Source organism: Carcharodon carcharias, chromosome 2 (assembly GCF_017639515.1).
Source record: "Carcharodon carcharias isolate sCarCar2 chromosome 2, sCarCar2.pri, whole genome shotgun sequence".
NCBI lineage: Eukaryota > Metazoa > Chordata > Chondrichthyes > Lamniformes > Lamnidae > Carcharodon > Carcharodon carcharias.
In genome coordinates, this window is record NC_054468.1 from 218,570,750 (window position 1) to 218,592,851 (window position 22,102).

General features: G+C 41.4%; 1 protein-coding gene across 2 annotated transcripts in view; it reads right to left on the reverse strand.

Moving 5' to 3' along the window:
* Positions 1-22,102, reverse strand: part of si:ch211-57i17.1 (uncharacterized protein LOC565010 homolog) — a 172,116-nt gene that overhangs the window by 11,606 nt on the left and 138,408 nt on the right. For both annotated transcript variants that reach the window (XM_041182745.1, XM_041182744.1), the window contains exons 5-6: positions 21,639-21,907; positions 2,204-2,279 (exon numbers count right to left, since the gene is read on the reverse strand). In XM_041182745.1, coding sequence (XP_041038679.1) covers positions 2,204-2,279; positions 21,639-21,907 — 345 coding nt within the window. The remainder of the gene's footprint in view (positions 1-2,203; positions 2,280-21,638; positions 21,908-22,102) is intronic.

A 22,102-nucleotide genomic window follows, 5' to 3' on the forward strand; every position in this document is an offset into this window, starting at 1 on the left:
ATTTGGACAGGTTAGGAGAATGGGCAAAGAAGTGGCAGATGGAATACAACGTAGGGAAGTGAGAGGTCATGCACTTTGGTAGGAAGAATAGAGGCTAGACTATTTTCTAAATGGGGAAAGAATTCAGAAATCTGGAGTGCAAAGGGACTTGGGAGTCCTAGTCCAGGATTCTCTTAAGGTTAACTTGCAGGTTGAGTCGGTAGTTAGGAAGGCAAATGCAATTTTGGCATTTATTTCAAGAGGACTAGAATATAAAAGCAGGGATGTGCTGCTGAGGCATTATAAGGCTCTGGTCAGACCACATTTAGAATATTGTGAGCAATTTTGGGCCCCGTATCTCAGGAAGGATGTGCTGGCCCTGGATAGTGTCCAGAGGAGGTTCACGCGAATGATCCCAGGAATGAAAGGCTTAACATATGAGGAACGTTTGAGGACTCTGGGTCTATACTCGATGGAGCTTAGAAAGGTGAGGGGGGATCTGATTGAAACTTACAGAATACTGAAAGGCCTGGATAGAGTGGACGTGGGCAAGATGTTTCCATTAGTAGGGGAGACTAGGACCCGAGGGCACAGCCTCAGAGTAAAGGGAAGACCTTTTAGAACAGAGATGAGGAGAAACTTCTTTAGCCAGAGAGTGGTGAATCTATGGAATTCATTGTCACAGAAGGCTGTGGAGGCCAGGTCATTGAGTGTATTTAAGACCGCAATAGATGGGTTCTTGATTGGTAAGGGGATCAAAGGTTACGGGGAGAAGGCGGGAGAATGGGGTTGAGAAACTTATCAGCCATGATTGAATGGCACAGCAGACTCGATGGGCCAAATGGCCTAATTTCTGCTCCTATGTCTTATGGTCTAACACCAGCACCTGGAAGCTCTCATCCAAGCGACTCACCATCCTGACTTGGCAATTTCTCGCCATTCCTTCACTGACGCTGGGTCAAAGTCCTGGAACTCTCTCCCTAATAGCACTGTGGGTGTACCTACATCACATGGACTGCAGCAGTTCAAGAAGGCAGCTCAACACCACCTTCTCAAGGGCAATTAGGGATGTGCCATAAATGTTAGCCTAGCCAGCGATGCCCACATCGCATGAATGAATTTTTAAAATTATTTAAATAGGCACGGGCATGAATGAATGCACTGTAACATCAAAAGTTTTGTGCTCACTACTCCAGCAACAAAAAATAATTCCTTAAGATTCAGGTTTGGCCTCCAAAAAGGCCGGGATTTTCCGGCCCCCAGGACCCGCCATGGGCGAGGCGATGCCCCAGCCAGAAGTCCATTGACTTGCGGTGGGACCAAAGATTGGGTGAACAGGTGCGGAAAATCCTGCCCATAGTAATTTTTTAGTAGTAAAAATCACGAGGCATAAATCTATCTTGGACAATGGCACAAAACAGGTAAAAGCAAATTGATAGCTCATTTTACACTTCACCCAATTTTTACTTCTGATCAGTTCGATGGAAAAGAAAATTGGGTATAGTGTAAGACGGGCTCCTGATTCAACATTGGCGTCTCCAGTAGTCAATCAGGATGGAAAGGTACTGTGATACTCACTTACAAACTGCAGCTGTGATAAATGATGCCCACAAAGACAGAGCAACTTGCACCAACCTATTAATTAAAAAGTGCCACAAGATCTTGTAACCCTGCAGCAAGTGTGTTTCAAGGGATAAAAAGGACCAATTACATGGGACTATCTTCCTGTAGCCTAATGGCAATGGAGGTATATCCAATGCTATACTGGGCCACTAATTCAACTGCACTTAGTAGACTACCTGAAATTTTAACAAACAATGCTTGGGAGCAGTGAACTTAGTTCACACGTTTATGAATAATTCAAGCATAGATAGGTTTCAGTCAGCAGTGTTTTGATACATTGGTCCTTTCCATCTTCCAGACCATCTACTGGTACCACCCATCATAAAGGTTACCTGAATGCTATCAGTAATCATACGCCTCTGTATACCTATCTAGGATCATAAAATTACAGCTTAATTAAAGTTCAGCCACCTATTTGAATTGGTTTTAGCTTGCTTAGTAATTGAATGCAAATATACCGGGAGAATTCGATCTGTTCCCAGTAAATCATTGAGTATAAAAGGCTACAATTATAATTTATTAGAAATAATGGCAAAATAAATTCTTCCCTCAGTGTTTTGAGAGCTAAGGCTTGCATTTGGATTTTATTTATTTTACTCACTTTTGGTCAAGATTTGAAGATCTTCTACGGATGGGGGGCCAGCCTTCTTCTCATAAGGGATGACTGTTGTCAAATACTGTCACAAAAAGAGTAAAATAGATAATAGTGATCTGCCATGTACAGCATTAGTATATAATTGCTAACATAGGTTGCATTTATTACTCAAGGCAGTTTGCATCTCCAATGGCTGCAGGCTAAAGCCAGCAGGAGGTAAACGGCCGAGGAATAGCTTCTAGTAATGTCCAATCATACTAGATTCAATTATACCATTACATGATTTTTACTCAGGTGCTGGTAACATTAAATGTCAAACCTTCAAAACTCAACAAACACAGGTAAATAACTAGCATACATCACAGTTGTTACTGCACTTGAAGATCACAATAACAGACAGACAATATACTCATATGAACATACGAATTGGGAACAGGGGTAGGCCACTCGGCCCCTTGAGCCTGCTCCGCCATTCAATAAGATAATGGCTGATCTGAACGTAGCCTCAACCCCATATTCCTGCCTACCCCCGATAACCTTTCACCCCCTTGTTAATCAACAATCTATCTAGCTCTGCCTTAAAAATATTCAAAGACCCCCACCGCTTTTTGAGGCGCAGAGTTCCAAAGACTCACAACCCTCAGAGAAAAAATTTGGCCTCATCTCTGTCACAGTGGAAGTATTCCTCTACACTGAACAAACCATGAGAAAAGGGAATGGATGAATTTGTACACTTACAAAGACTCATAATGATAGAGTGAGGTGTCATCAGTTTTATTCAGAGGACTAATAAGCAGTATACAGTATGTACAGTTGTAGAAAGACTGTGTTTATTCCTCATTGAAAACTGTGGAATTGTGCCTTAAATTCTTAAAAGCTAGAAATTGGACTGTCAGTTGCAAACAGAGCTGAAAAATCACATTGGGCCTGAACTTCCTTGGAGTGGCAATCAGATTCAGATTGTCACTCTGTGCCCAATCATTTACCTCAATTTTTTTTTTTGACCCTTTCTCGCTGGACTTGTCCGCCTCAGGCCGGGCGAAACACAGGCATTACAACACGTCATTGGGTCCCAGCTACAAAGTCCAGCAGAGTCGAAGTGAAGGAGACAATGTCGCCTTTTTTTTTTAAACAACATTAACTGCTGTAAACCAGTTAAGCTTAAAGGTCTGTTGAAATTTAAAGGCTCTTGGCAGGCCAGGGGGAAGGTAAGTGTCTAAGGTAAGTGGATAGGATTTAGCAGGTGAGGGAGATCAGAGGTCAGTTCTGCGGAGGTTGGGGGGGAAAAAAGATGGGTGGGGTGAGGAAAGGTCAGCATGGGTCTGTACAATAGGTACCCAGAATTGGTTTTAATCCTTCTAACCTTTTTGGGTAACTACTGGCGTAACCCAGTCAGGCCAATCCGAAGTTTGAGATTTAAATCACATTTTCAGATGGTTCCCAGCGCATGGCAATTGCCCAGGGGAACTAGGCACTTCTGGGCAATTGCCGTACAAACCTTACCTGGGAACTTCCGAACGGGATTCCCCAGCACATCTTTGAGGTACTCCCCCAATACGACACTGGGAAACTCGGGACCAACAGCCCACAATATTTTACCTAGACTAAATAGCAGTCATCCCGCCTAACAATCTATACCAGTAGATTTATGAAAATGTGGCAAGGGAAAATCAGTTCCCAATTGACTGTTTCTATAAATTGTCATCTCATTATCTGTCTTGTACTGAGGATACGAATGCATATTGGTGGCAGGTAGTGTTGATCTAAAACATACATTGGCAGCTAAATCTTTTTGAGAGCTATCAACATTAGATTCTCCTATTCTTGTGAATTTGCCGGCACAAGGGAAAAATGATCACAGGACTTCATGGGATATCTGAAATGTTTACATGGCCATTTGTTTAATTTATTTCAGCTGCTAACTGATTGGAGTAGGAGTAGGTAACCAATAATGAATTATGTAAACCCCTAGATCATGTATGTTAATCTAATTAATAACATTGACAAAAAGGTGATTTCATTTTTACTTAAGATCAAAGGATATTTGCTGAGGGGTATAAAATATCATCTGGAGAATATTAAGTCACAACTTCATAAATCTTGCACAGAACTTGTCTGCAAATGTCTAATTTCCTCAATAGATCTATATCCATGTGTCCATTAAATGATAATCTACCTCCTTCCAGATTGAATTTACATCAAATGGTGTGGAAGTCATGTTACAGTTATATAAAGCTTTGGTGATGTGTCACATTTGGAGTACTGCATGCAGTTTTCAGCACCCCGCTGTAGGGAAAGATATACTGGCCTTGGAGGGGCTCAAATTATACCAGGGCAGGGGATAAATTATGAAGGTAGGTTGCTTGAATTCATGAGTGAAGAAGGTTAAGAGGTGACCTAACTGATGTGTTTATAATGATTAAAAGATATGCAGTTTTTCTTTATCTACTCAATTTATTCAGCTGAGAGTGTCCAGAACACAAGATAAAACCTTAACATTAGAGCTAGGTCATTCAGGGATGATATTAGAAAGCACGTTTTTGCATAAAGGATAGTGGAAATTCAGAATCCTTTCCCCAAAAAAGCTGTGGAGGCTGGGGGTTAATTGAAAATTTCTGAATTAAGATTGGTAGTACAGAACATGAGTATTGCAGAAAAAAGATAGACATGTTGTCAAAGCTTTTTGTCTTGCACTCATCAGAACAGATGCAAAAATGCCAAATTTCAAAGGGAGTAACAATTTATGCTGCATGAGAAAAGGGTGATTAGTTGGCAAGTCAACTCTGAATGGTCAAGGCATTGCCGTGGAGGATGCACCAGAGAATTAACGTTCCCCATGCTTCTGTTTAATTCAAAAAGGCACAATGTCTGTATATATTTCTTATGCCTGCAGAGGATGAGTCCCTGTGTAGAATATATGTAGCTTCTAGCAAAGTGAGTCACATTGTGAATCTTAAATTAGTTATTAGTGTAATTCTTCAACAGCATGTCTTTTATTCCAGCAAAACTAAGACTAATTGATTTTTATTTGGTATAAAATATATTAAAAATATCATGGAAAGAAGGTGGGTAAATGAAGCTGAGATACAGATCAGTAATGACCGTACTGAATGATGGAACAGGCTTGAAGGGCTGAATTCCTACAATCCTAACAATTTTCAAAGATAGAATTACTACACTATTAAAGAGTAGCATATGAGTAGAAGTTAAATTTTCATTTCAAAGATTACACAATGCAAAAGCTATGGCAGGAATAAGATTTTACTCAAGCTGTTAAATATATGAATGGTTCAATAAAAACAGAAAATGCTTTATTCTGGAAAGTGTGAGACCTGAAATTTAGTTGTATTGTTTAACATTTCTCTTGGTTTCCACCTCCCTCACACCACTAAAGTCAGGAAGGTGTGTGAATGTCAGAACGAAAGCTTAGACCTTAATCCCTGTGGCATTCCAAAGTGCTTCACATTCAATGAGTTCCTTCTGAACTGTAAATCTTGTTGTTTTGTAGACAAATGTGGTACCAAGTTGCACATAAGGTTCCGGAAACAGCATATGACACAATAATCTGGTTTTAGGGATGAATGTAGGCCAGGACACTAGGGTAATGGCCATCATCTTCTTCGAATAGTTTCATGGTATCTCTTGCACCCACTTTAACACAGAGGGAGCCTCAGTTTATTGTCCCATCAAAAAGCTGGCACATGAAACGCCTTCTTAGTATTGCATTGAAGTACTGCCAGGTTTAATCAAGGCATCAGATTGTCAAGCTACACGTGGGACAATGTTTAATGCATGTTAAACCAAATCGTGTTTTTGCTTATTTTGTAGGACCATCTTTGAATTCATGAATAGTGCAAAGTGAAATCAGGTCTGACAAATACATTCATTGCAGTTTTCTCACATATTGCTGTTACACTAATAGTAAATATTAATCTTCCAAATGCCAGGAAATAGAGGTGCATATCGTGTCAAATGCTTTAGAATCCCATTTATAAAATGAGAAGACAACATCAAAATTTTTTCATCATTTTTTGGTGAAATGAGGATGAAAATTACTTTCCATATTTCATCAATAAGCAAAGGACTCATGCAATGCTACATTATGCACAATGCTGCTGTAATTTTCTCCCAGGGATACCTGATCAAACCACAATCCTATTCAAATAAATTTCCTATTTTATCAGCTCATGTCATATTCACAACTATTTCCGAATAACGATTCAAGGGAATTTTTTTTGCAAAGTTTTGATATTTTTTACTACTCAGCCAGTCACGCCGAATATTGTCATTACCTAACCTCACAAAGACAAGAACACTGGTTGTGTCATCTTTATGTGAATTCTGTATGATTCAAAAAGAACTGTGATGTGAGACCAGTGAAATCACTAAAGTACAACATAGTCCTTTCTAACAGCCAGTTTTAGTTTTTGGCAATGTCCTAAGGGTGCAGAGCAAAGCCCAGGTGCTTCCTTAAATCCAAATGACACAGTAATCCCACTGGCCACAAAACTAATTTCTATATGTGAAGTGTGGGGGTATGGGGGGAAAGAAAGACGTGGCAGTGGAAAGCTCCCACAAATAGCAATGTGATGATTTACTGTTTTTCCAATGTTGATTGAGGAATAAATATGGAGAACACTGCAGAACCCTGCTTTTCTTTGAAATAGTATCACGGGATCTTTTATGTCCACCTGATAGGGCAGACGGGGCCTTGGTTTAACATCTGAAATATGGCACCTACAACAGCGCAGCACTCCCTCAGTACTGTGCTAGAGTGTCAGCTTTGATTTCTGTGTTCAAGTCCTAAGGCAGGATCGTCCCAGATTTCACTGTATCGTCTCAAACCCGGCGCCTTAATTATGCATTCCCGGGAAACATGCCATTTCCATGGTGGGAGGACTCTCCTTCACCTGTCACACCATCATCTTGCCACTTCATCATGGCTGGGCACCATATTTAAAGTCCAGCCTCACACACACCTCTCAGTGCTTCCAGCCCTTGACTGCTGCAAAGAGGACATGGCCCTGGAAAGCAAAAAGACTGCCAACCCAAGGTTCAATGACGTGCCGCTCGAGTGCCTTTTGGATGCAGCGGAGGCTCACTGTGATGTCCTCTATTCCCACTCTGGCCACTACCTCGCTAATCCGGCTTAGGAGCCGGTGGCAGCAGTTGTCAGTGCCAATGCCCTGCAAAAGAGGATAGCCACCCAGTGCCACTACAGGGTGAATGGTCTCATCCGTTCCACCAAGGTAATTCACTCTTCTCATCACTCTCAACTCTCATACTCACAAACCCATCGCACATCCACCCTCAAAGGACAACACCACTAACTCTCACACACACACTCACATCTCCATCAGGCTCAAAACCTCTTGAGCTCACGTCCTCATCCTGTCCATGGCTCCACTGACCAAACGTTCCACACAATACCATGCTCGCACTCTCTCCATTTGTTTCCATGCAGGAGAAGCTGGCTCACATCAGCAGGAAGATGTCCCCGACCAGGGGTGGAGTGGCCCACATTTGGCCCTTCACTCACTTTGAGGAATGTGCCATCGCACTGACTGCTGGGGACAAGGGCCTACTGCACCACATCATCCCTCTCTCAATGCAACTGTGAGTGCTCTCTCTTCTGCTTTTGCCTCTGCTGCCATGCACTAATTATCTCTACTTTGATTCACAGGGAGCACTGCCAAGCGGCCGATACCCTCAGCCAGCCATTCCCTCAGCTCCATCCACGTCCTCACCTCCAGCCAAAAGGACACCTTCTCCACTGAAGAGCTGGCAATAAGTAGCCTTGAAGTTACAGCACTTACCCACACCCTGCACCAGTGAAGACACACACCTCGGTGGAACCTAGATCCAGACCAGGCTTGGGTTCACAATCTGGTGGTTGACACACAGATACGTGTCCGCAGCAGGAGGAGGCAGGTTCATGCGAGCTCCACGGCACTTAGAGGACGGCTGGGGATCAGGCATCTATGAGCTCAGAGTCAGATGATAAGCCTTTAGATTTGGCCTTCCAACTCACCCTAGAGAGTCAGCAGAAGGTGTGAGAACATCACGCAGAGCTGTTGGAAGCCCTCAGCAGAGTGGCACGGCAGTCGGAGGACTGCTCTCTAATGAAGTGGTGCCCACTTGTGTGCATATGGAGATCTCCATGGGGAGGATGGCGGACGCCATGGAGACCTGGTCCAGCAGAATGTGCAGATGTGTGCAGATCTGCACTCCATTGCAGGAGTCATGGGTGAGTTTCGGTGGCAACACGAGGGGGAAACGGGGCACCTCGACGTCCCTCCAGATGCTCCCTCCCATCAAGGAGTCAGGCTGGGGCCCTCGGAAGGAGCAGCAGCTCCTTGAGTCAGGGATGACCCCTGAGTCATCGACTCTGGAAACTCAGAGGCTGCCCTCTCCAAGTCCCCTTTGCCTGTGAGTCCCTCAACCTCGTCCTCTGTCACCACAGAGGGAGCAGCTGGCCAACGAGTGATTCTGGAGGGAGAAGTGTGTGTGTGCCAGGATCTTTCAGAGCCTTATGCAAGCACTCTCCTATGCACACGGATCCTTCATGTATCATACTCACCTCAATGTCCTGAACATTTTGAATGCTACCTGCTGGGGTTTGCTTTCAGTTGTCCATCTGAGCTGACCTGAGCTGTCCATCTGCCCACCTAATGATCACACTCCCATGCAGCACCTGATCTCGCCCATCACAACTATTGTTTCACTTTCGATTTGGACAGCATGGTCTGGATTCCATCACAGATGACCCCCGCCCCGCCCCTGCAAAACCTTCCACCTCCCCTCCCTGACCTGCCAGCCACAACCCTTTTCCTTTGGGGAAGTCCAGGTGACTATGCACATTCCCTTCTTTCCTGAAAATCCCACCCCCATCCACATTCGCCTCCCTGGCCTCCTCTTTCCCAACCCCAGGGTCTGTGTCTACCTCCGAGTTCCCACCAACCACCTTTATTATCCTTTCTACCAGTACTGTCGAACCCTCCTACCCTACCACCCATTCTGCTCATGGTCATTCTCTCCATTTCTTTATTCCACGCCCACACAGTTCGCTCCCCAGGAGGCAGTCATGGACCCATGAGACCCTTCCCTTGCACATTAACTTGGACATCCCCCTTCTTGACCCCTTTCCGCCCAGAACCCCTTGTCCCCACCCACTTACGCCTCCCGCTCCACTGGACTACCCCGCCCCCAGCTTAGTCCCTAGGCCCTCTCCCCTCTCTGAACTCCCTTCTCCCCCAGACTCCTTCCCCCCCACCAAGTTTCTTCCCTTAAAGCTTCCACCCCTCTTATACCCACCTCCCCAGTTGTCAGGTTCTCCCCTGTTAGCCCCTCCTCCCCCCAAACCTCAACTCCCGACTCCTTCATCCTCCCTCTCCCAACCTCACCCCCACCCCCAATACCTCATCCTCTCCCAGTTAATCCTAGGCTTTCCTCTCCCACCCCTTGACCATCATCCATTGTGAACATCAACCGTGACTTTCCAACTTTCATGAGCTGCTTTGCAGCACAGCCATGTCCATGAGAATCCACCCATGCCATGGATGTTCCTCCAGGAACCTGTTGCTGTCGGGCTCCAGCATCTTCTGCTCCTTGGGAGTCCACAATGTGAGCAAGGCCTTGATGGTAAGTCCCAAATTTTGCATGTCACAGTTGTCAAGACGTGTCCTGCACCAGCGTGTTTTCCTGCCAACATGAGCGGACGATCCAGCAGTGGGGGGAATGACTCTGGCAGGCTGGCCTTATAATAATATTCTGCTGTATTACAATGAGGTCCCCGACATCTGATGGCAGGGAATGTGGCCCTCAATCAACGGGCTGGGCCGATGATCGCAAACTGGTTTCACGACATCATGAAAATGATTTATGGGCTTCTCACCATATTATCTGCTCATGCCACAGAACTTGCCCAAAGCCAGGGGACATGGAAAATCCCAGCCGTAGAATCCAGAACCTTCTAACACGGATAACACACAAATGCATTACAGTTGAATTCAGTATTGTCAGCCAAGGAAGGACAACATAAGCTTGGATTCCTGCTCCCAAAATATATTAAACAATCCTTGTATAGATATAAGGTGAGAATGGAGTTATGTTCAGCTGTGATGCCCCAATAGTCTAACATCCTATTTCAATTTTTTGTATTAGATCTCCTTGTGATGAAAGAAGGAGTCATTGCTGGGACAATAGGGCAAGATGGGTGGAAGACTATCTGTTGGTTGTTCTCTAGCAGGGAAAAGAGTTACAACTACAAAAAAAATCTAGAATTAGGGATGATTTGTGGAGCCAATTAGGCCAACAGATCAGTACAACATAAGAACATGAGATATAGGAGCAAGAGAAGAGCATACAGCCTGTCAAACCAGCTCCACCATTCAATATAATCAATGCTGGTCTTGGGCTTCAACTCCACTTTCCCACCTGCTCCCCATATCCCTTGATTCCCCAAGAGACCAAAATCTGTCTATCTCAGCCCTAAATATATTCAACAATGGAGCATCCACAGCTCTCTGGGGTAGAAAATTCCAAAGATTCACAACCCTTTGAGTGAAGAAATTTCTCCTCATCTCAGTCCTAAATGATTGGCCCCTTATCCTGAAACTGTGCCCCTTGTTCTAAATTCACTACCTAGGGGAAACAATGCCTCAGTATCTACCCTGTCAATTATGTTTCAATGAGATCACCTTTCATTCTTCTAAACTGCAAAGAATATAAACCCAAGTTACTAAGCCTTTCATCCCAGGAACCAATCTAGGGAGCCTTCGCTGCACTGCCTCCAATGCAAGTATATACTTCCTTAAATATGGAGATCAAAATTGTACACAGTATTCCAGGTGTGGTCTCAACAAAGCCCCATACAATTGTATTAAGGCTTCTTTATTCTTGTACTTTAATCCCCTTGCAATAAAGGTCAACTTGTCATTTGCTTTCTTAATTGCTTGTTGTAACTGCATGCTAACTTTGTGTCCTTGCACAAGTACATCCAAATTTCTCTGAACACCAACATTTTATAAGTTTCAAGCCTTTTAAAAAATATTCTGCTTTACGACTCTTATAACCAAAGTGAATAACCTCATACTTCCCCACTTTATAGTCCATCTGCCATATTGTTGCCCACTCACTTAACCTGTCCATGTCTCTTTGCAGCCTCTTTGTGTCCGCCTCACAATTTACATTTTCACCTAGCTTTGTATCGTCAGCAAACTTGGATACATTATTCTCTGTCTCTTTGTCCAAGTCACTAATATAGGTCATAAATAGCTGAGGCCCCAACACTGATCCTTGCAGCACTCACTAGTCACAGCCTGCACGAAAGAGCACACATCTCCCTAAGGCTAAGTGCAGCCTCAGGGAGATCGCCTGGACTTTGAAAAATATTAAAAATAGAAAAAAAAAAATTCCCTTACATGTCCCCCTCATGTGACAATGTCACGAGTTGGGACATGTTCATAATTTACAGAATAACTTTATTACAATTTTTAAAACCCTGCGTGAAACCTCATCCTGCCGCTGGATGAGGTTTCATGTTTTCTTTATTTGCTGCCAGGGCTCCTGGCCTGCCCGCCAACCTTATGGATGGATGGGCAGGTCCTTTAATTGGTTAAATGATCCTGTCAATGGCCTCAATTGGCCATTGACAGGTCAGTGGGCCTGCAGCTGATGTTGCTGCGCGCCCGCTTTCCGGAAAATTTAACTGGGGCGGGGTGACGTCGGGGGTTCCGCCCAATGTCATCCCGTGTCAGTTTACATGTCAGCAAGTGGGCCCCACCCCCTGCTCACCGACAGCAAAATTCTGCCCCATGTTGACCCGTTCTAATCATATGATACTTTTCTAAGTGCATTGTTAAGACTTGTTTAGTAATAGATTCCAGAACGTTCCCAATGAATATTCCCTGTTTTCTCTCTCACTTTCTTGAATAGTGATGTTCAACTTGCTAACTTCCAGTCCACTTGGACCGTAACAGAACTTAGGGAATTTTGAAAAATCATAGCCAGTGCATCCACCACCTCTGCTGCTTTGTTTTTTAGAACTCTAGGCTTTGTAAAAGGCATAGCGTACAAGAGCAAGGAGATTATGTTAAACTTTTTGGCCTCAACTGGAGCATTACATCCAGTTCTAGGTGCCACACTTTAGCAAAGATGTGAAGGCATAAGAGAAAGTGCAGAAAAGATTCACAAAAATGGTTCCGGTGATGACGACCTTCAGTTGCATAGACAGATTGGAAAGTTCGGGATGTCTTCTTTGGAGAAGAGGATGTTGAGAGGAGATTTGACAGAGATATTCAAAATGATGAGGGTTCTGGACAATGTAGATAGGGAAAAACTGTTCCCACTGGTAAAAGGATTGAGAACGAAAAGGCACAGATACAAGGCAATTGGCAAAAAAAAACAATGGTGACATGTGGAGAAACTTTTATATGCAGTGAGTGGTGAAGATCTGGAACGTGCTACCTGAGAGTGTAGAGGAGGCAGGTTCAACTGAAGCATTCAAAAGGGAATTGGATTAGTGGGGGAATGGCACTAGGTTAATTGCTCATTTTGAGAGAAGGTGCAGACATGACAGGCCAAATGGCCTTCTTCTCTGTTGCAATAATTCCATGATTCTGCGATATGGGCCTCCTGGTCCTGGAAATGTGTCACATTTTAGTTCCACGAGTTTCTCCAGTATTTTTCCCTGCTAATGTTAATTTCTTCATTCTTATTAACTCCTAGGTTATCCTCTATTTCTGTTATGACAAGATATTTCTTCAATGTTCCTATTTCCTCACTCCCAATGATAATTTCCCTTATCTCTGCTGCTAAGGGACCAATGCTTATTTTAGCTATTCACTTGCTTTTGATATACATGCAAAAGCTCTTAAAATATATTTTTATATTCCTGGCTAGTTTATTCTTATATTCTATTTTTTTTGGTAGCCCTTTGCTGGTTTCTAAAATACTCCCAATCCTTAGACTTACTACTATTCGGGGCAACATTAAAAGCCTTTTTTAATCTAATACTATTCATAAACTCTTTAGTGAGCCACAGATGGATCTTTTGCACTGAGTTTTTGTTTTTCAATGGAATGTATTTTTATTGAACATTTTGAATTATTTCTTTAAATATTTTCCACTATTTATACCTTTTAGTCTATTTACCAATCAACTTTAGCCAGCTCTCCTCTCATGTAACTGACTTTGTTTAAGTTTAAGATTTTTGTTTGTGATTGGAGTATGTTGTTTTCAAACTTAATGTAGAATTCAACTGTATTATGATCACAATTTCCCAGTGGATCTTTTACTAATTAACCCTGCCTCATTAAACAATACTGGATCTAAAACAGCTTTATCCCTAATTGGTTCCACAACATATTGCTCCAAGAAACTGTCATGGAAGCATTCTAAAAATTCCTTTTCCAGACCACATTTGCCAATTTGATTGTTCCTGTATATATGAAGATTAAAGCCCCCACAACAATTACACTGCCTGTTACAAGCCCAAATAATTTCTTGTTTAATGCTCTGTCCAACGATAACTACTCGCACCAGAGTTTTCTGACCCTTGCTATTCCTAATCTACACCTATATTGTTTCTACTTCCTGATTTTCTGAGCCAAGGTCCTTTCTCACTAATGTCTTTATGTCATCATTCAATATCTGGGCCACCCCTCCTCCTTTTCCATTCTGCCTGTCTTTTCAAAATGTTGCATACCCTGGAATATTTATTTCCTAACCTTGGTCACATTGTAACCATGTCTCTGTAATGGTGATCAGATCTAAACCATTTATCTCTACTTATGCCACTAATTCATCTATTGCGGATGCTCCTTGCATTCATATAAAATGACTTAAATTTTATATATTTTTTAATACTATTCCCTCCATGGACCTTATTCCCTGATGCACTATTACAATTAAATTCTTTGTCCCTTCCTGTCCCACACAGCTTGTCTTTACCCAAAACAAAAACAAAAACAAAATTACCTGGAAAAACTCAGCAGGTCTGGCAGCATCGGCGGAGAAGAAAAGAGTTGACGATTCGAGTCCTCATGACCCTTCGACAGAACTTGAGTTCGAGTCCGACTCGACCTCAAGTTCTGTCGAAGGGTCATGAGGACTCGAATCGTCAACTCTTTTCTTCTCCACCGATGCTGCCAGACCTGCTGAGTTTTTCCAGGTAACTCTGTTTTTGTTTTGGATTTCCAGCATCCGCAGTTTTTTTGTTTTTGTCTTTACCCACATTGATATATTTTTGTACTGCCTGAATTTTTATTTTTGGATTTCTAAATCTCCCTTCACCTGAATCCTCATCCCTCCTGTTAGTTAAGTCACTTTTTTCCTACTTTGACCGTATTTGTTGGTACATTCATATCTATGCACATTCTTTCCCTTCCTGCCACACTCTGTTTACCATTGCCCATATTGCTACTCTGCACTATTGCTTTGTCCTTTCATCTTAACTTTCCAAATCTCCCCTCACATGACCCCAACCCTCCGACTATTTACCTTAAAGGCCGCTCCATATTTCTAGTTATACGACTCGCCACGACATTGGTTCCAGCACAGTTCAGGTGAATCTGCGTTGCTTCTGTCTATCTGTGCCATTTCAGACAGCTTCAAGGATCTGATGCCTTTTGAAAACCTTCAGCATATCCATCATCTTTTTAGTGGACTTTACCATCAAGGTTCACTTCAAATATTGGAAATCTTGGGCTCGGTTTTATGCCCACGAATTGGGCAGGTTGTCCTCCCACTCCGTGCATGAACATAAAATAGGGCTTGATGACGTCGGATTGGCCATCCGACACTTAATTGGAAAGGCTGAGAAGGCAGGAGGTGGGAATGATGGAGCACTCAGTTTCCATCCCACCTCCCTCACCCCACTGGTAGAAATTGTGGCAGAGATCATCATGCTTTTTAGTGAGAAAATGGATAAACAGAGCAGAGGAATATATGCTAGAAAGTCAGGAAGGGGAATTAGTTTTGAACTGTTCCAGCACAGGCTGAAATGGCCTCCAGTGTGTGGGATAAGGTGACAAGCTCAGTAAATCTAAAATTATGGAGCCCATTTGCTTCATGTTACTTAATTCAACAAGTCAAATTCCTCAACTCACAAGGTGCAACCTATTACATTATGGATTATCAGACTTGACAAGATCTTCCACTGACAGAAAAGTCTTGCCCACAGTAAACTCAGATTTCATCTAGGCATTTGGCAAATATCTCCTCCTCTATGAGTCAGAATCACCATGGAAGCTGTAAAGAGTATGACGTCACAATTTTTGTACCAATTTCAGACAAATTACATGGTGGAACAAGGAAACTGACAAAAGACCACCTATCAAGCCTGCCACATCCAGAAATTGTGCTGTCCCTGTCCACCATCAACTGAACCTCCCATCTCTTAGAAAGGCAAAAATTAGAGACAAAACCAGAGTCTAATTTTAGGGAAAACTCTGGTAGCTTCCTTTCTGATCCCCAAACTCAAATCGAGTAAGCTCCAGGATGCTACGAAACCTCACCAAAATCACCAACCCCAACTACCCTGCAACCTATCTTCCATAACTCAAAATATCCTCGGATATTCCAAAGTAGCCAAAAACTGAATGATGTACCAATTGTTTTGCTGTACTGAAGGAATGTGGTAATGAAGTAACCAGATAACTTACCTGCACAATGCAGTCACCATAGCTGTAGCTAGGTTTGTGCTTGATATAATGCTGCAACTCACTGCAGAAATTTGACCCACTGCTCAGGTTTCCAACTTTATTCCTTTTCTTCTTACTGGCACACCATTTCTGTGCTATTCCTTTTTAAATTTTCTAGGGACATGAGCACCACTAACAGGGCCAGCATTTATCCCCATGAGAATGTAATGATGGATATTCTTCTTGAACTGCTACACCCTTTGTGGTGAAGGTGTTGTTGTTAGGCAGGAAGCCCCAGAATTTTGACTCAGCGACAATGAAGGAATGATGATATATGTCAATTATGAATGGTGTGTGATTTGGTGCTAAACTTGGAGGTGATGGTGTCTCTGTTCATCTGTTGCCCTGGCCCTTCTGAGTGGCGACAGTCATGGGGTCTGAAAAATTTGCCTGCATTATTTGCTGAAGCAATGCTGGAAATTTTTTAAAAAAAGGAAACTAAAAGAGGACATGGTGTAGGGAGTAACATATTAGCATGGATAAAGGATTAGTTAGCTAACAGGAAACAGGGTGCAGGCATAAATGAGTCTTTTTCAGGTTAGCAAGCTGTAACTAGTGGAGTGCCACAGAGATCAGTGCTGGGGCTGAATGTTTGGTAGCTAAATTTGCCTATGACATCAAGATAGATAGGAAAGTAAGTTGTCAAGTGGAGATAGAGAATCTGTAAAGGGATATAGACAGGTCAAGTGAGTAGACAAAAAATTGGTGGATGGAGTATAATGTGGGAAACGTGAACTTGTCCACTTTGGCATGAAGAATATAAAAGCAGTATTCTATTTAAATGGAGAGAGACTGTAGAATTCTGAGTTATAAGGGATCAAGGTGTCCCAGTTTATGAATCATAAAACATTCAGCAGGTACAGTAAGTGATTAGGAAGGCAAATGGAATGCTGGTGTTTATTGCAAGGGGAGAAATTTTATTGCAGCTGTACAGGGCATTGGTGAGACCACATCTTTAATACTCTACAGTTTTGGTCTCCTTATTTGAAAAAGGATATAATTGAGTTAGAAGCAATACAGAGAAGGTTCACTTGACTCATTCCTGGGATGAAGAGCTTATCCTATGAAGAAAGATTGAACAGGTTGGGCCTATACCCATTGGAGTTTAGAAGAATGAGAGGTTATCTTTTTGAAACATATAAGATTCTGACGTGACTTGACAGGGTAGATAATGGAAGGATGTTTCCTCTTGTGGGGAGAATTGAAACTAGAGGAGATATTTAAGAGGTCTCCCTTCTAAGACGGAGATGAGGAGAATTTTTTTCTCTCAAAGGGTCATTAGTATGTGGAATTCTCTCCCCCAGAGAGCTGTGGAGGCTGGATCATTGAATTTATTCAAGGCAGAGTTGGATAGATTTTTGATAGACAAGGGAGTCAAGGTTTATGGGGTCAGACAGGAAGGCGGAGTTAAGACCATAACCAGATCAGCCATGATTTTACTAAATGGCAAAGCAGGCTCGAAGAACTGAATGGCCTACTCTCTCTCCTAAGTACTATGTTTTTATGCTCAGCAGCCCAGTGACTTCTCTTATTACAATTGCATATTGGTAACATACTATTTTTGACTGAAAGGAACCTGCATAAATTGTAATTACTGAAAGAATAGATTGTGCATGGCATGTAGCATTCTTTACCGCTAGGTGGCAACATTTCACAGACAGGCAACCAACCAGACAAAAAATGTTTGTGTGTTTCATCTAGCCTGTGATGTTGTTTTAGTTTCCCTTAATAAACTTTACAAGACTTATAAAACATGTTGCTCTAAATCAAGATGCTAAGTTGGTTATAAAGTCAAGAATTAGGTTTGCCCTGATGAATTTATTCTTAGGATAATTAATGGTTGAATGGAGTTCTTTAGCCACCAGCAAATAAATAGCTGTGTACATTATGTTATCCCTGGAACATCTTCTGTTCATCAAGGGAAGAGATAGCTTTCATTGAAGTAAGACTCATCTGGGTGACATAACAAACACTTGCTATTTAAAAGACTGTTCTGTAATTGTTGCTAATATACAACAAATGAAAGATCTGCTTGTGTTTTCTATGTTAATGTGTGGCCCAACTCTACAAAAGCATTTTAATTGTTGTTGGTAAACAGAGAAATTATGTACATAAAAATTTACACACCATCAATCCAGCATATGATCACAAATGAAACGAGCAGTAACCACATGAAAAAAGGTGACCAGAAAGGAAATAAAAATATAAACCATACAAGGCACCTGTTTTTCACCACCTGAGCTTCCAAATGTCTGGCGAAAGCCATTCTGAATGACATTTGAGAGTCCCTCCATGCTGAAACGCTGAAGCAGCAGAAAGCAGAAAAAGGACAGAGAAAGAGCATATGAAATCACAGGCTCACAACCAACAGCACATAGCAGGGACAAGAGCAAGAAGATAAAGATGAGGACCAACCATTAAACATAAAGCTATTACCGCACAATAAAAGATCACCTTTACAATGTTGAAAAATACATACTGTATTACCAATTCTAAGTTAAAATCCTTCCATCAAATTTCACACATCCTGACCCAGAATTTATCTTTAAAATAGAACCTTTGCATAATTTGCGTGGAGAAATAATGACTATATCACTATAGTCAGCAATGTGATATAACAAATAAGAAGGGACCGCAACTAATCTCAAACAACGTAATTTCTGAATTGTTTAATCTCACTTGAATATAACATTTATTATAACTCATGATACATTGGCTATCAGAAAAAGATAAATAATTTTATAAATCCAACTCTGATACACAAATATATCTTATCTAAATATTTCTACTCATTTCCAAAAATCAAATAAATTGAAGGATTTTGTTTTTGATTCCTTTCTAAATTCTGTCCTTGGAGATTTTCAGGGCTGTGAACAAGAATTTGTAAGAATATGAGAGTGACACAACTTCTAACAGCAAAAGTGGAAGGGATGAAGCAGACTGATATCTCTTATCATTTAAAATAGTTTAATTAGTTGAATATAAATCAGATTCTACCTGGCATATTTTGGAGAAATTTACTGCTCTGTCAGCTACCATTTGCTTAAAAAAATTTCAACAGGCGACAATCTTAATGTTGTTCTTCAAAAGAAGCCACTTTGATATTGCAACTTGCATTTTAAGAGAGTGAGATAACCGTCATATGCAGCCAGTCTTCATGGAAATTGGCTGTACTATGGTGGCCATCGTTTTGCAATGGCACTGACATTTTGATCAGGGTGCACATGCAAAGTAGTGTTGCGATAATGCTGTATCATACAATCACGGGCAGTGGCGGGGGGAAGTGTGAGTGTGTGGAATAGTGGCACATAAAGATATCAAGGTGTTCTGTACTGTTAGGAATGCGTGCTTGTACTGACCCAGGAAAACCAGGCACAGCTAGAAAGACCTAAAAAAGAATTGTTGGTCTTACAATATCCAATTGATTTACCCTCTTAGACAGATGTATAAACACTGCTTTATTATTGTAACTTTTGATGTCATTACGATTACTACTCACTTGAGAATGATTTTTTAAAAATTGTTCTCGAGGTACGGAGAACACAGGCAAGGTTGAGAAATTGGTACTAAAAGTAAAATACTGCGGATGTTGGAAATCTGAAATAAAAACAGAAAATGCTGGTAAAACTCAGCATGTCTGGCAGCATCTGAGGAGAGAGAAACAGAGTTAACATTTCGAGTCTATATGACTCTTCTTCAGAGCTCTGTTTTCTGTTTTTATTTGAGAAATTGATTTTGGACCTTCTCCCTGAACTGCTACATTCCTTGCACTGCCTAATAATGGTGTTGGATAGGAAATTCCACAATTCCATAGCATTTTGATCCACAACAATGAAATACGAGCCAGGATGGCATTCACTTTGGACAGAACACGGGCGATGATGTTCTATAACATCGCTACTCTTGTTCCTTTTGGTAGTAGATCATCACAGGGGAGGAAGTTATCTGTTATCTACTATAAAACTTATTGCTATTCATTTTAGACGGGTGGAGTGGGAGCAGGGAATCCCAAAAAGACAAGAATAAATAACAAACACAAAATTAATTTTTCAAATAATACATTACTGTATCTGAATTGGGCTTGGCAGCTCCAAGTATGTTATTTCCTATCCAATGCTTTGTAGGGCATCAGTCTGCTTAAATTAATGGATGACAGATCTCACAGCAAAGAAAAACCTTTTTGAAGCTTAAACCTTCAATTAAAGTCTTAAATTTGAATCCCAGAAGTGCTGTCATTGAAACTTGCTTGCCTTGGCCGAAAGAATATTTCCATTTCCCTGCAAACTGAAAAGGTGAAACAGACAGCAGTCCAAGACAGAGAGAAGAAATTAAAAAAATACATTTGAAAAGAACAGTGGGGGGAGAAAAGGAGACCTGTTTATCACATCTATTATCTGAATTGGTCCTTTATTAGTTTTAGAAAGATATAGCAGCAAACTATCTGCATTTTGACAAGTTAAAATGCAAGGATGTTGTGTTTGATAAGTATTTTTTTATATAACATCAAAACAGACAGGAGGGGCAAGTCAACTCAAATAACTAAATGAAGAGTTTAGATAATGTGATTCTGTCTGTAAAATACTAATCTAAAAATCTCCCTGGTAAGCACTGCAGCTGTAAACTATAGTTGCAAATCAATTTAGAAGCTTTTTCACTTGAAAAACGGAATCAGTACAGAGTCCTCACTTTGATGATGGGAGTGTTCACATGCACAGGAACAGTTATGAAACTGTCCTTTCTTCTTCCTAGGAAATATTCTAGTTTCTCCACCACATACTGCTAATTTCTTTGACATGTTAATCCACTGAATTTGCTCAGTGGGAGAAAACGCATGTGAGTCTTGGTTTCTCTGTGTCATTGATGTTGATAACAAAAGGTCCACATAGCTTTTGCAACGTTAATCAGTGTGACAATACGGAAGACAGTCCATGGCCAGAAAATCAGATGTGATTATGACTTTTTAACAGCTTTGGGTGGTTAAGCTCATGCACAAATAACTTGGCTGCTATGAGGTGGAAGTAGAGAGGATTCAGTGCACTGGGAACTCCAACACAATTTGGAACAACATCGACTAGAAGCAGTCATGCACTTCTCAATACCTTCATCTGGGAATTCATTCCACGAAGATAAAAGGAGAAGATCACTTGATTGGGGTCCTGTAAATAAACTTTCATCTCCTTAGCTGTCAGCCTGGCTGCATAAGAAACATTAAAAAGATAGAATCTGACAGCACAACTGATTTAATGTAGGAGTTGGATATTCTAAAAATTATCCATGTCCAAACATTAAAATGGGAGTTAGATAAATCAACAGCAAAACCGTGTAGCTATATTTGTATCTCCTTCTCTCTTTACTATTCTATCAAAGGAAATAAAGAAAGCGCATCTCTGACAGCTTGCAGTCAACTAATAGGATAGCACCATCTCCCCTGCCAATACATCAAACAGTTCCACGGCCATGAAGTTTTAAGTTAATGTTTTCCCTCCTGCCCCCTCCCTCAAGACCATCCTTACATGAGAGAAAGCTGGTCTACAACATGCCACAATAAGGCTGTGCTGGATGTGATTAATCATCCATTTTAATTTTGCTCCTCAATAGCCTTCCTTACACAAATAAATGGAAAAAAAACACATTCAGCAAAATAATTTGCTGATTCAATATTATTTGAATTTAAAAATGCACATTGATCACAAATAATGCTAAGAGCTTTGTCTTTGCAGTAACTAATCATGACTCACCGTTCCCGGCATATGACTTTTTTCCTGCTTTCCATTTTGTGGGCTTCCATTCTTTTGTTTCTTTTTCTTCTTCATTGTTTCCCTATGCTCCTTCTGTTTGTTTTGGACCTCAATGAGTATGGAGATGAAGCTGTTTTTCACCTCTTTTTCAAACTCGAGCTCATCACGCAAGGCTAGCTGTTGAATCAGCTCCTCTGAGTAGTCTTTTATTGCAGTCTCAATCTCCTCCAGAAGCTCATTTAATTCAGCCATAGACAATCGCTTCACTCCTGAAAATATGGTTAACAGAAATACTTGAAAGGTCAAGCGAAATGCACAATACATGGAATAATTCTGTGGCAGCTTACAGAATCCAAAATTTAAGCAATTTTGAACTTCAAGTATTTGGTAGATCAAGTAAATCGGACTTTGCTTTATTGCAAATCATTAACTAGTATTTGTGAAAATAAGTATTGTCTACAGTC